This window comes from Fulmarus glacialis, unplaced genomic scaffold (genome assembly GCF_000690835.1).
Source record: "Fulmarus glacialis isolate BGI_N327 unplaced genomic scaffold, ASM69083v1 scaffold10123, whole genome shotgun sequence".
Classification (NCBI taxonomy): Eukaryota; Metazoa; Chordata; class Aves; order Procellariiformes; family Procellariidae; genus Fulmarus; species Fulmarus glacialis.
In genome coordinates this window covers 813-15,971 of record NW_009201023.1, presented here as the reverse complement: position 1 = coordinate 15,971, position 15,159 = coordinate 813, and the positions used below count along the sequence as shown (strand labels likewise).

Genomic DNA, 15,159 nt, shown 5'->3' with positions numbered 1-15,159 from the left:
TTCATGTTTATTTCATTACCATTGCTTTATTTCCTCTCTGTTCACTGTGAGATCTGGAATTTACAAGTCCAGGTAAAGCATAATAAAAAAAAATAGTTCTGCCAGGCTCAGGACACTTGCCTGTTTCTTTTCTTCCCACCCCCTTTGGTACTTTGTATTGGAGATTGTCTCCCCACATTGTAGGACAAGCTTTAAAAACAAAAAAGAAAAGCTTGTTTTAAGAAACAAGTTGACGTGAATCTCTGTAGCTACTTACATTGATGCAGTTGATGTTACGGAGGGCAAGAATTACATCATTTGTAAATCGATCTGAAGTCCTTAAACGTTGCACCGCATGATTGTAAAGCTACATTGGCATGATCTGGATTTATGCAAAACTCCCATGTCTCTCACCACCTGCTTACAAATAACAACTGTAGTGAAACGTAGAGGAATCTGAGCAGAAAATTATCCCAATTCCTTTTTTTTCTTTTATAGAAAAGCAATAAGAGTTTGGTTCACAGACATATAGAAAGTCAAAGTAGTTTGACAAACAGTAAAGCCTTGAACTTTTTATCATCACCTCCATGGGGAGGAGCGTAGGAGCTGCAAGTTAGTGACAACTGCATGATTTACTGAGTGTATGTAGGATAAAAAGTGAATGTTCAGGGAAAATTTCCTATGGAAGAGAAATTGCTGTATGCTAGTAAATATGGCAGTAGCTCTACCTGCCTATCTGTAGGGAATGCTATTTGTTATGCACACAGGAAGTGAAAGGAAGTATCTGCATCACTGTTAGTTTTAGTGTCCTGCTGAGGTCTCACTGAAATGTGCATTTTCAGGGCACTGTAGTGATTTTTTGCAAGTTGAAACATGTCATAGAAATTGTTGGTCAAATGCAAATACTGATTAAAAAGTGTAGAGGATTTGGATTGTTTCTGAACTCTTTTTTTTGTGATGTGATGTTGTTCTTACTTTTTCTCTGCCAGGAGCTTCCATTGATAATCCAAACTGTATGTTTAGTCTTGTTGTCTGGAGAATTCACATTGTCTCTTACTAAAGAAGAATTTGGTTTGGTATTAATCCTGTTCAGTTTGTGGGGTTTTTTTTGTTTTTTGTTTTTTCCTAAACATAGTTTTGCCCTTGGCTGATTCAATCATGAAGTTTTGCAGGCTTTTAAGGGTTAGAGTGCTTTTTCTGTACTCTTCTTTTCTGGACCTCTGTTTATGTTGTTCACAGGGTGAAAATGATGTGCAGAATCATAATCTCTTCTCTTCCTGCACCCTAAACCCAGGCAGATTAAAAAATGCAGGCAGTAAGCCTGGGTAGTAATTTCTCAGTAAATATTTTACTGCTTTTTCCATCTGTTATGCTAAAATCTGACTTAAACTAGGCATAAATCTAGTCTGAAGGGATCACTGGGATATTAATCATCAGAATTAATCCTCTTAGACATGTGCTTGGTATGAGACCAGCTATTCAGAAGTTTAACAGTGCACATATGTTGCTTATCTGTCTGGCAGCTTGCCAATGAAGTACCACTTTGAGTTTGTGGTGAGTTTATATCTCTGTAAAGTACATGCTTGTTTGGTGCAAGTTGATGCAGCTTTTCTGTATGTCACCTATGGCACATAGCCTGCTACTGAAGAATGAGTTCTCTTCAGGGTGCTTTCAAAGAGCTATAGTCTCTTAGCGTTGCATAGTAAGAAGTGATGTCATTCATGGTTGACCTTTTCATGGTGCTTCCCTATGAAGTACAGTGAGCCAAATTTAATACTACTTACTCAGAGCAGAGGAAGAGACAATATTTCAAGTAGACTAATACTGTGGAACCCAAATATAGCTGAATGAAACCTCACCCTGCCTCAGCTCCTGCCGTTCTGACTTGGAGGAAACATTCATTTACGTAAATACAACTCCTTCTTGAGTTGGGTCTGGACTGGGCCCAGTATTTGTTTCTCTCTTCATAGGAGCATGCTTCATGCTTGACAGAATAATGATTATTTCATATCCTAATTATGGAACTGATTCATTCCGTGGGGCATGGAAAGCAAACAGTAGGAGTGAGTGCATCATTAAAAAATGAGCATATTTTTAGAGAGGAGGTAAAAATAAAATGCAATTCCATTGAAAAGTTTCATGATAAAGAAAAACGGCTTGCATTAGAGGAGCTTTTTTAAAACAATCTGAGATTATGGCTGAAAGAACATATTTTCTTATTCATGTGTTTATACTTTGCTCATGAGACATTATTAATTTTCTTCTTGCCTTTATTTCTCAAGGAGAAGAATGAAAGCTCGCGCTCCTCCTCCACCAAATCAAGCTTCTGCAACAAGTAGCATTCACAGTGAGCAAAAGTCACCTGCAGAGACAGCTGTAATTTCTGATCAGAACCTTGTGAGCATGAAGGAGAACATGATAAACAGATCGGTGGACTTCACAGTCGTTTTACCCAGCGGGGTGGAGCAGAAGAGCACAGTACAAGGAAGGTAAGGCTTTGATTAGCTCCCACTTTCTGAAGCCCTCTGTTCCCAGTGGGATAGTTGCTGATACTAATGTCTCCCTTTCTGGGTTGATGGGGTTTCTCTGTCATGCTTCTCTCTGCATTTTAGGCAGTTGTACCAGAGACTCCCAAGAGCCATGTATGAAGGACCCTCTCTGCTGGGGCAGGAGGGATTTAGCAGCTATTGTGTCACTGTTTTCCCCATGGATCGTCCTCAGCACGTGTATGGATCTCTCTCTTCCATGTAGTGCCACTGGGCTAGTCTTAGGCTGTATCACATCTAATAATACAGAGGGGTTTTGGTGCAGTGGAAATAGGTGCTGCTGGCAAACAGCAATCCTGACAGTATGCCTGTCTGGGGTCATGCAGAGAAGCAAGCTCGGAAGATGAATGGTTCATCACATTCAGAGATCCTGCCTTCACAAATACATTGCGATTGTGTAGACAGCAAAGCATCTGCTGGTATTTAGGAAGTCTTTTCTATGTAAAAGTGCGTTGTTTTTTTTCCACGGGAAGAGAGAGATTCTCCTTGTCGCTGGGTACCATCAAGGGCAAATTGTATTGGAAAGGCAGTTTTGAGATAATTTTCTTCACCGTGGGAGCTCTTCCTTCTCCTCATCCTCTCTGCGAGAACTGTTTTGAAAGAGGGAAACGTACTACTTAAAGAAAGAATTTGGAAGAGTTTTAAAAATATATTCAATACTATGATGAAACTGTAGCAAACAATGGTGTAGTCAGCAGTGGTCAAGAAACCCTAGAAAGTAATAATACCAGATTAGGAGGATATGTTGATGCCTGTTGATAAATCAGGACCTGTGCTTATTTTACATTTGGGGTTTGCAGTCGTTAGTCTGCATTCCTGTAAAATGACTCTTCTTGGTCTGATATATTAGTCTATTTTGACTGTTCGTCTATTAGTGTATTTTGATGGCTGAGGAGGATGTGTACAGCAGTGCAGAGTGTCTGGGACTTCATTCTCCCCCCTACTTTTCTTGTAGAAGTTAGTGTTCACTTAACCACTCTGAGGAGACTAGTGCAACTTGTGTGGGTCAGCCCCAAAGCTAGAGTGATGTTAAAGGTTTTAAAGGAAAGCAGTGCTTATCAGAGCTCTCAAATTATACATCTAGTGATCGAGTTTTTACAGGGAGATTTGGACTTAATGAGAGAAAGAAAAGGCCTGGAAAGTAGAACAGGACATGAAACTCACTGGCTGTTAGATCCCAAAGAAGGCTGGTGTTTCACTGGCAAATGCAAGCCACCTGAGAGCTAACAAGAGGCTAATTTTCATGCAGCATTTTGTATAGAGAGATACATAATTGCCATATGGTTAGAAAAGATTTTCTTTTCCCTCAAAAAGAAAAAACCCTAGAACAAACACTCCAACAGCACTACAAGAGTGGTGTTTTAATGTGACCTTTTGAAGTCCCTAAAAGCTACAGGAGCAGAGAACAAATGGAAAATCCCTGTACAATAAATATTCTGTCTCTCATACAGGTATTTATTATCACTACCATTGCTGTCACATACACTGAGACTGAGTATTTTGATTATTAGAGTCTTTAGTTTGTGGGTTAAAACCTGAAAGAAATGTCAAAAATTAAACCTTAGACGTTTCTGTGGGGTTATTTATATTGTCTACGTTAAGCACTCTAAGCAACCAAAATGTTCTCTTCGTTGTTCTGTGAAGGTGCCCACTTCTCTCTGCATGACAGGTCTAGGCCCCTGATTTAAGCGGCAATTAAATTCCTGCTTGTGCTAATCTGCTAATCTAACTATCACCGCTGCCTAACTTAGGTAGTAGGTGTTCTCCCTCAGCACTGTCTTGAGCACTTGGAGTGGAGAGTTAGTGACAAATGTAAGGCACTGATAGTCTGCTGTGGGAAGTGGAAGATTATGGAAACTGAGGAAGGGAGTAAATCATCCTTACAAGTTATGAAATACGAAAAGGATACCCTATAATGAGCCGTGTAGTATAGTGGCACCAGTCTGTGAACAGCCTTTGTGTGTGCTGCTGTTCTTTCTAACCACTGGAAGGTGAAATTTTCCGTACACTAACACTGGTGGCGTTTTTAGGGATGTGGAATACCAAAAAAAAAAATGTCAAGAGCATCTGAAATTTTTAGGAGATGGACTGTCTTAAGTCTCCGGGTTTGGGTGAAAGCCCAGGCTTTTTCATCTTTTCGCATTGTTTTGACATTGCAAAATGGACAGCTACAAAGTACAATGATACTTAGAGGTAAACATTTAATGATGAAGATACTGGAATTAAAAAAAAAGTGTTCTGTTTAGTTTGAAGCAAGTATGGCAACCAGTGCAGGTAATAAATTCTTTTCCCTGTTCACTCCTTTTATCTATGGTGATATCATGGAAGGACATTTCAGACAAATTCTGCTGTTGTTTATACTGGTATAAATCTTCAGTATTTTCATTGCCATCATTAAAACTGCATTCTGCTAAATCTGTTTTTCGGTGCCCTGGGGAAATAGCTTTTCTGTTGCAGAAAAATTTGCAAAACCTTGCCCAGGGCATCATCATAATGAAAAATGATTCTGTAATTTCAGGAAAGCAGTTCACAGAGCGATGAAGTACACTAGAGGATGTTTGAAAATATAACTACTATAGTTAATTAGTATCACTTAAGGTTATTTTAAATGCACCAAGTTAAAAGTCAAAATTATCTCTTTCAGTTTGTTCATTGTATGTAAGCAAAGCAGCATGTTAATTTTAGTTTGTTCTCTATATAGAAAGTTCCTATATCATCAAGAGGGCAGAAAATTCTCATTAAATTTTCTTGAAAGATAGTTCAGGAAAAAAAGAAAGTGTGTGCTATTTAAAGATATTTTATTGGAATCTGGAATTTTTAAGTAGGTTTATTAAGTTAACTCAAGCTGTTAGTCTCTCTCTAAGAGTTTATTGCCATCTTGTAACATACAATTTATTCCAGATTTTGGAAATACATAGTGCAGATTTTAGGACAAAGTTGAGTCTTTAAGGAGTTTGTGCAGCAATAGAATGGTATTAAAAAACATTTTTCTTTTTTGAAATAATTGGTCTCTGTGAACTCTGCTGTAAAACATTTAAAAGTATTCATGAAAAAGTGTTAGCCTTCTCCCCCCTGAAAAGGATTATAAAATACCCCCACAACTAATCTGTATTTGTACCGTTGTATGAGAACTATATGATGTTGTGAGAGGATAGAGCATTGGCCACTTACACAGTTTATGCTTATGGATCTGTAGCACATCCACACAAACTGTTAGCAGGTCTGACAGAGGCGATGACTAGACATGTAGAAAGAAGATAAGTGGAAAAGCTCACAAGAGTTACCAGAAACCTTTTTTGTTTCTAATTCTCACAGGTAATACTTTCAATGAGTTACCTATAAATAAAGGGATTATGCGTCTGCCTCCATTCACATTGAGTGACACTGAGGAGGACTTCCTGATTAACACAGATACAGACCTTTAGTGTCAGCAGTTTGAGAAGTCAGTAGTATTTGAAATACATTGCAGAAAAATGGGAATGTTTGAAGCTAAATGATGTTTGGTTTGGAGTTGTCACTACATGGATGACTGATAGGCAGAAGAGCGGACTGGACAGTTGTTGTTCCTGCTGTTACCTTACATGTTACTTGTACATGTGGTGCACAGAGAGCAGGGTACTAGAACAAATAGTAAACTAGCTGAAGCTGTAGTCTCATTCTGTGAATACTGGAGGACAGAGCTCAGTGCAGAGTATGCGTTACATGGAGCATAAAGCTAATGTCATCACAGAAAGAATATTTGCACATAATTCTCAGTGAAAGAGACTTAAGTGATATTAGTTGTGGGCTTAGAGCTCAACATAGAGAATGGTGTCTCAAGAAAGACTGAAGGTGTGAAATCAGCCCAGGTTGGTAAAACATGAAAGAGGTGGTGTTAGAAGCAGATGAACAGGGCATATACAGCAAAAAGGTTAAAAATGAGCTTAACTAGATAGGGGTCAGGTCAAAACTACAGTAGTTCAATGTAGGCTTTAAAAAAAAAAATTCTTACTAGAATAATTTACAGAATAATTTATGTTGGAAGGGGCCACTGGAACTCACCTGCTCTAACTCCCTGCTCAGTGCAGGTCTCACAAGAACAGGTTTTGCTCAGGGTTGTCTCCAGACAAGTTTGAATACCTCCAGGGAGGAGGTTTCTGAACCTCTCTGTACCCCTGTTCCAGGGCTTGACTATCCTCGTGGTGAAAAAATGTTTCCTTGTACCTAAATGGAATTTCCTATGTTGGCACTTGTCTCTTGCTTGTTGTCCTCTTGCTGTTCACCACCGAGAAGAGTCCGGATCTGTAACCCCACCAGTTGGTACTTGTAAACAGCAACAAAATCTCCCTTCACCCTTCTCATCTTAAGGCTCAACAAACCCAGTCCTCTGCCTCTTTTTGTGGGTCGTATTGATATTCCTTCTGTGGACTTGCTCAATTATGGAAGATAAGAGCCAAATATACATGAGCAGAATAAGAAAAGAAATAGAAAGCATTTATGAATATCTGTTTATCATGCTTCCTGTACTTCTTTTGATGCAGCTTGCTATTAGTGTTTACATTTCTGGTTGTGTCGGAAGACTTCTAATCTTTTTATGAAGTGCCTGCTGTGCTTTGGAGCATAAGAAAATAATAATGACTAACGCTATTTTCTGCTTTTAAATGCAGATAGTGAAACCGTTAGAGACTTCAGGTCACCCCCTTTACACTAGTGTTTTTCTTTTCCAATCAATTGTCACTTTAGATTCCTAATGTACGTTTGGCATTGACCTAAATAAAGAAAATTCTTTCCTCCAGTTCGAGGGGTTTTTTTGGGGCATTTGTAGCATGAAAGTAGAAAGTAATAGGAAAGTCAATGTCATTTGATAGAGTACAAGTTCATCCTACGCATCTATCTCCTGGATGTACAAGGCTGTATTTTAAAATGGATTTCTCTATGTGATCAAAGGAGATTAGGCCAAGCCACACCCAAAACGACTCAGTTGTTTTCTGCCTCTTAAACTATAGACGTCTTTGCTGCATTTTACTGGTGAACAACAGAATACAAGTGGTCTGACACGCTCAAACTTGATCAGGGACTTCAATCTGACAAATGTTGCTGACAAAGTAATTATTCTTTACTGTCCAGAATTGGTGTTAAATGTCAAACAGCTTAGTAACAGAATGTAAAGACAGAGTCAAAGTACTCTCCTTTGCTAAGAATAGTCATCTGGACCATCTTGTCTGAATCTTAAATTGGGTTCATCCTCCAGTTTTATTTCTGTGCTCTAGTATTTGCTTGTCAGTCATTAATGTTTGGTGTCTGACACATAGTGTTTGGTCTCTCCACCCAAAATTTCAGCGACGTCTGGTTTAGTTCTGGCTGGGACAGAGTTAACTTTCTTCTCAGCAGCTGCGGGGGCAGGGGTGGGTGGGTGGTTTTGGGTTTGATATGAGAGGAGCATTGATGGCCCATTGATGTTTTCGTTGTTGCCAAGTGGGGCTGGCACGGGGGACTTTTCGGCTTCCCGTGCTCTGCCAGGGATATGGGAAAAGCTAGGGGGGGAGCATAGCCGGAGTGGCTGACCCAGCTGGCCAATGGGGGATTCCATACCATGTGATGTCATGCTCAGTATATAATTAGGAGATGTGGTCTGGGAAAAGGGAGGGCTCTCACAGTTTGGGACATGCGGGGCGTCGGTCGGTGGGTGGTGAGCAGTTGCATTGTGCATCACCTGCTTTGTCTATTCCATTATTGTTGTTATCATTGTTGTTACTACTATTCTACTTTGTTTTATTTCCATTATTAAACTGTTTTTATCTCAACCCACGAGTTTTTCTACTTGTGCCCTCCCGATTCTCTCCGCCATACTACCAGAGGTGGGGGGTGAGCGAGCGGCTGCATGGTGTTTAGTTGCTGGCTGGGGTTAAACCACAACGTCTTTTTAAAATAAAAAAGTAATGTGTTTCTTTGCTGAGTAGTTGGAAAGGCAGGAGACATTTCCCATCTTCATTTCAGCTTTAGATTTAATCCTTTATGATCAGATCTGCCTGAATTTCAGAATAGAATATGTTCTCTACTAGGTCTCAAAAGCAGGTTAAAATAAAGTGCAGATATGTCTGGAACGAGATAGAAGCAAAGGAAGGACTGACTCTTTGCATCTTCAAAGAGCCATATTCAGCCCAAGGTTAGAAAGAAAAGTTGGTCTAGATTAGTAGATGGCTCAGTAGCATTCTCTTGCTGTGTTTAGTGGCTCGCTTCTGTGTGTGGCGTATACATGGAGTTACTTGAAATGAAACTCCCACTTAAAATCAGGCTGAACTGTATTACAGTTTAGAAGGAAAATTTTTTAAGTTGGTGAAATTGAAATCTGATATAAGAATAACTTCATTGCAAGGACTTCCCAGCTCTCTTACTTCTCTGAAACACATGAATTTTGAATTTTGTTTGTAGAATTCCTCTCTTTTTCTTTTCTTTTTTTTTTTTTTTAATCCTTTTGAAGTTTTGTGGAAATTATTTTCCCAAATTTACATTTTGGGAAGAGCATACTATTCACTTTGAAGTTGTTTCAAAAGCTTCAGAGATGTTGCTTAATTTGTACTCCTGAGTGGTACATATGAAGCCTGGGGATGCTTTTCATGGAACGGTTGTGTATTCTGAGCAGCATGGCTCAGGATGGGATGTTGCAGACCTCCTTAAGTGTTATATTTAACACACACCTGCTCTGTAATCAACAATAAGATGAAACTTGGCTGGATTTTTAAATTGTTCATTGTCCGGACAAATTTGTTCAACTTGCATGATTGTCTGCAACCTGTTTTCTGAGATGGCTGGTGTGGATTCTAATCTTGTTGTAATTGTGGTATTGTTGCTGCTGAACATATTTCATAATTTCAGTGGAAGGTGCATGGAGTCACAAAGTGTTCTTTTGACAAACTATATTTAAAAAAAAAATCCTTTTTCAAGTGCTTTTTTTTTTTTTTAAAAAAGTGTTTTTAATGAAATAGTTTATATGAGGTAAGATAGCCATCCAAATTTGAATGAATTATCACAATGTTATGCACTACAGAAATATATTAGCATTCTACTTTAAACAGAACATAGAACACCATGTATTGTGGTTCTGCAAGGTTATTTGCTTTTCTCTGAAACAATAGTAATAAGACTGGGGGGAAGAAAACACATGCAAATTTCACTTTAAAAGAAATATGTCTGTAAACAGACAAGCTGAGATCTGTATCAGGTAGACTGACACATTTTAAAATGCTCACTGCTGCACAGCATAATGAATATTCATGTAAAAATCAGTGTAGGTGGGGTTCTCCTACAGTTTGGACTTAGTAGGTGTAAATGTTTCTGTTGGTTTGTGGTGTGTTACATGTGAATTAAACACGGTTGTGACATACAGACATTTGCAACTTGGGAACAGTGCCAGAATAAGTCATCATGAAATGACCTGATACAGTTTCGATTTAGATACTACACGTTTCTATTTAGATGCTCTCTATGTTAGCAGTTACCACAGTGCTCTATTTTTCTGAAGCCTCCTATACATATTAATGACATCTGTTTTCCTTGTTTGATCTTCAGTCATGATCTTCTCACTGTTCTTCTCTTTTCAATGTGATCACCTATTTCAGATTTTCCACATTTGCCACTTTTTCAGCTCACACTGCATAACTCGGTTACACTTGAAATAGGTTACTGTAAAGAAGGTCCTTTCTCACCTCTTGCATGGGAAGAGCTGTCACCTGCGTATGTTTTAGTCTTTCGCCTATGAATAAGGGATCGTTCTTGTTTTCCATTCTTCTTGTCTTTGCCATTAGCTCTCCAGGGTTCTTCACCAACTTCTTGAGCAGCTGTTGGCCAACAACATATACATAGAAGGAAGATGGGCAGCCCCCCCACCCCGCCCCGAGAGTTGTTTCGCAGATGACAACAGCTTGCAATGGAAGGGCAGTTCTTGAGCTACAGATGTAACAGTGGTAGCTAATAACCTGTAAAGGATTGTATTTTCTTTGATTTGCTTGCATTTTGAACCTGTATAGTTTTTGCAGTTTACACATTAGAAGAGATGCCAATTCCTTTGGCAAATATGCTGTCTATGCACTTATTTTCACTTCTGCTAGAAGAAAATATCCCCTGTATATGACAGGCTTCAGGTACGGCTGGTAATTTTTTTCAACTTGCGTTGTTCTGTTGGTGACAGAGACTGGTTTATGAAACCAAAATTTTTCAGAAACATAACCAGTTTTAATAAACCTGTTTTCTCTGATCCTGGATGGAACTTTAGGGAGGACAGTTGATAAAAAAGAACCCTTCAGTACCTTGGTACAAGAGAATTTCTGGGGTGCGGAGGAACATAATTCGTATCTGTTCTATCGGGCAGTATCAAGCTCCAGTGAATGTTGAGTTACTGACACAAAACAGAGTACCTCCATTCAGAGGCATGGGGTAAGAGAGGGGCAGTGACTGACTCTTTTAACCTCGTGGTTTAAGAATCACATCTGCAATAAGACTTCTCGATAATGCAAATACTTGAAACCGCATGTTTTTATACAGGATTAATATCCTCACCAAAATAAATATGGAAGGGATCTCTTGTACTGGGAAATATTGCTGGTGTCAAATAGATTGAGGGGGGGACGGGACTCAAAGTTGTGAGCTGGGAAAAAAAATCCTGTCTATCTTTTGCTCCAGATTTAAACATTCCATTTTGAGTTGCGTTATGTGATGGTTCAAATCTAGGTAGAGTTTACTGTACCGTGAGTGCATCATTTATTTATATCTTGTCTTCATGTTAAAGAACAGGGTTTGAATTGGAGAATTTAATGTATGGATTTAGCAGCTAAGATGCACTTTGTCCTCTCTTGGCTCATGTTTGTTAGTGCTATTATTGGCACTGTTGTCTGCCTCATAGTGAATAGTTAATTGCCAGCTCATAAATACACACTGAAGTGCGAATATATTTAATTCCTAACATTTTATGTGATCTGTTTAGCACTGTAAAGCATTAGCACTGTTCCCTCCCAAAGATGGTTAACTGGTGACACATCTACAGCTTGTATTGTCTTTTTTTCTCCTGTATTAAAACTGAGATAAATTTTTTAGTAACTGCTTTTTCTCATGCTAACAGTGAATGTCTTCTGCCCTGCAGTAAAGCTGTGATGGATCTATTGGTTGATTTATGCAGCCAGAATCGCCTAAATCCATCCCAACATAGTCTTGAACTGAAGTCTTCGGGAACTCAACAACCTCTGAGTTACAAGCCAAACACTTTGGTAGGAGCACTGGACGTGCAGACGGTACTTCTGAAAGAGAAGGTTCCAGAAGAGAAGACAAAGCGACCTCTGCCACGGGTCCCTGAGGTCAGTACTCTGTGGGGCTAAAATGGTGCCATGAAGCATCATTTCATTCCCCTGATTTCAAGCAGTTCTTCCAATCTTTGCATCTTCAAAACAGATGGGAGAGTCTTGAGATTGACTATAACCTGCTTTACTAGCTTAACTGATTTGCACGCAAACTGGCAGGTGCTGGTCTGGACTCCAGCATTTAGACAAAATGCTATGTTGTATGTGGTTGGATAGATGGAAATCTGTTCTTAATAAAGACCCTTGATTGAAATTTGCAGTAGTGGCTGAAATGAGGGTTGTGGGATTGTGTGGAGGTAAGTAGGGTTTTGGTGGTATTTTGTTTGCCATCTTTATTGAATATATGGGATAAGACTGGTTAATAAATGTATTTCACAGTATTGTGAAGACTCAGAAGTAGCCATTTTCCAAGTATATTTGCTGAGTTTTTTGTTATTCTGAATCAGTACAGCTAATTACACTGTCATGCGTTTCAGAGTGGTACTTGTAAACATTCACAAATTACGGCTGTCTTTGATTCCTTTTCCTTATTTGCCTTTTCTTTTCAATGTCTCCTTAGTGACAGAGGAGTTCTGAGATTTTTTTTTTTTTTTAAATAATATTTTTTGCAATAGTATGCATGTGGGTTAAGTTTGCCTAGGAGGAGTCAAGACAGTATGGAAATCCCCAGTGCCTTTCTCATTGTGAGATAGCCTAGCCATTATGGAGGGAGGGCTGAGAGTTTTTGTTTGTTTCTGCAGAAATCTGTGAGGCTGGTAGTGAACTACCTGAAGACGCAGAAGACTGTGGTTCGAGTTAGCCCGGAGGTGCCTCTCCACAACATCATCCCAGCTATTTGTGAAAAGTGTGAAGTCAGTCAAGAGCACGTTGTTCTTCTGCGAGATGGCATTACTGGGGAGGAGCTGGAGCTTACCAAGTCCTTGGAGGAGCTGGGGATAAAGGAGGTGTACGCCTGGGACAGAAAAAGAGGTGAGCTGAGACTGAAAGCAGTCGCTGCAGGGTTAGATGATGTGCCAACAGTATTATGGGCAACTTAAAAGCATTTGTGCTCTCATTCCTTTGCGGCCCGGCTGAAACAGCAGAGTGACATCTTGGTCTGGAGAGCAGCGTGGGTTTGTTCAGTGAGCCGTGCCCCGAGCGGCAGCCAGGATGGCAGCATGCCCAGCCGTCCCTGGTTCCTCTCGGGCCCTGCGCCAGGCCGGGTTGGCCCCTGGCAGGGCGCAGGTTGGCCTGGGGCAGGGCAAAAGGAGGAGCTTTGCTACCTGCTGGAGCTGCTGTCGCTACAGATGTGCGTAACACGGGGGCCTCATCCAGGCAGAGCCTGTCATCTACCTGTGCTGTGGGTTGGAGAGAAAGAAAGAAGCCACATGCCATAGTCATGGCAGCTGCGAAAACCGAGAGGCAGAGGCAACAGACCAGGGCTTATGAGAAACAGACTGTGGATAGGTTCAGATCTGGCTCCTCCAAAGAGCGAAGATATTGACGGTTTAGTGAAGAGGAGCTAGGAGGTATTTGTATTTAAAATTTTGTTTTCTTGTTTATTCACCCTCACTTTCTGTTCTCGTAGATGATATTGTAGCGGTAGCTCCTTGGGCTTGAATTTTATCAGCCTGATTGTGTATTCAAATAGCATAATTATGCGATGTGCTTTAAAATATACCTGCTTTAAAAATACATATTGACAAGCGCTACTTCCTTTGAGGTCAGAAAGTGATATTCATTAAAATTGTCGCCTGCAGTTTGTCTCAATCGGTGTCACATCCAGCACAGTAAATGACCTTATTTATTGTTTAGGTAACATCAGTCTTGTAGGTGCTGAGCAGCAGGCTTATTTTTTATTTATACAGTTATTTATTTATAAACTGTCTCTTCTTTCAAACTCCTTTGGTAAGTGACAGTTCTACCTCTGTGTGTGTCAAATTTCATTGAGTTTAGACTTTTAAGTCAACCAAATGTCTCCTTTTCCTTTGAATTGTTAGGATGCTCAAAAAAGTGGCTGACAACATGTCATAACTCAATTGCATGTTTGTTTGGTTTTTTAAGATATGTTTACTGTAATTAGGCTAACCATTTTGGAGCAACAGGTATTCAACAGGATTCATTCAGCATATGTCAGGGATAACTTACAGAGTAATTAGCCTAAGCCTTCCTTAAACTCTTTTCTTATAAAATGAAATTGATGGTGTATATACTGGTGCAATATTGGTCATCAAATCCGGTTGTAGCCTGTACAGTCAAAACCAAGACTTCATTTCAGGGCTGGAATTATAGCAGCAAATGATATAACACTTCATAGTGTGCTTCTCTCTGTATCAGAAATTTTTTTATATTTTATTCTTTTTTTAACGTTTCGGTATACCTTTCATTATGATAAAACCCCTCTGATCCTGAATGTATTTTAGCCTTTTCTGCCTTCTTCTTACTCTGCACTATGGTGTCTGATGAGAAAACTGGTAAATACACATAAAATTTACAAAAGGTTTCCTTTGTTCCAGCAAATTCCTTCCTCATCTGTAATCTCCAAGAGAAATAATCCCATTGGTTTCAGTAGCAGTTGGTCTATGAATTGTGCATTGAGTAGATGTCCAGCCTATGTAGTTATCAGAACAGACAGATTTTTAAAACACATTCCCACTAACAAGTAAGGCATCAGAGGTGCTGAAGGCATAGGCTGTGCTTGTAAGAGCAGGTTCTAGAAAAACTTTGTGCTTGTCATTCTCTCCTTCCCTGAAACAGAAGTACCAAGTGCTGAAGGATTATTAAAAGACAAGCTCTGCTGCCACCTGCTTACATAATTCAATTTAGCAGTTGAAGCAGCTTCAAGAGTGAATCGGGAATGAATACAAACCCAGCTAAACTGCTTCTAGTAGCAGCTCTGCATGTCTGTTGTTGGTCAACGTTTTCTTCTGTAATGCTTAGAAAAACAAATACTAGGAGTAATTAATGAATATTGTGGCTTACGAGGCAATATTAGAACTTTAATATGTCTTCTCTTGTCCTTTCATTGCCTGCCTTTTCCAGTTCCTCCATCAAAAACTCAGTCTGAACCTTCTCTGAACTATAGAGGTACTGTACAACGCTGCTGAGGGAAAAACGTCTTTCCCTTCACACCATGTTTAATATGGGTTTGGTAAATGGATCTTTAAAAATGTAATGTAAAATGCTGTCAAGAAACTAGCTGGTTTTGATCTGTGTTGTCTTTTGCAAAGTGTTGTTTACATGCCTGTGCTTTTGGTCAGAACAAACACACTTCTGTGCGTACTGCTTCTTCAGTAATTGCCATTAAAATGCCAGAAATTAACAAA

General features: G+C 39.5%; 1 protein-coding gene across 1 annotated transcript; it reads left to right on the top strand.

The window, feature by feature from the left end:
* Window positions 1-2,259: 2,259 nt before the first annotated feature.
* LOC104071179 (protein cordon-bleu-like) lies at window positions 2,260-14,920 on the top strand (the record flags this gene model as incomplete). The annotated part of the gene is made up of 4 exons (XM_009573784.1): window positions 2,260-2,468; window positions 11,641-11,851; window positions 12,595-12,823; window positions 14,876-14,920. Coding segments are annotated over exons 1-4 (685 nt in total), but the record flags the coding sequence as incomplete, so codon positions are not given.
* Between the last annotated feature and the right edge of the window lie 239 nt (window positions 14,921-15,159).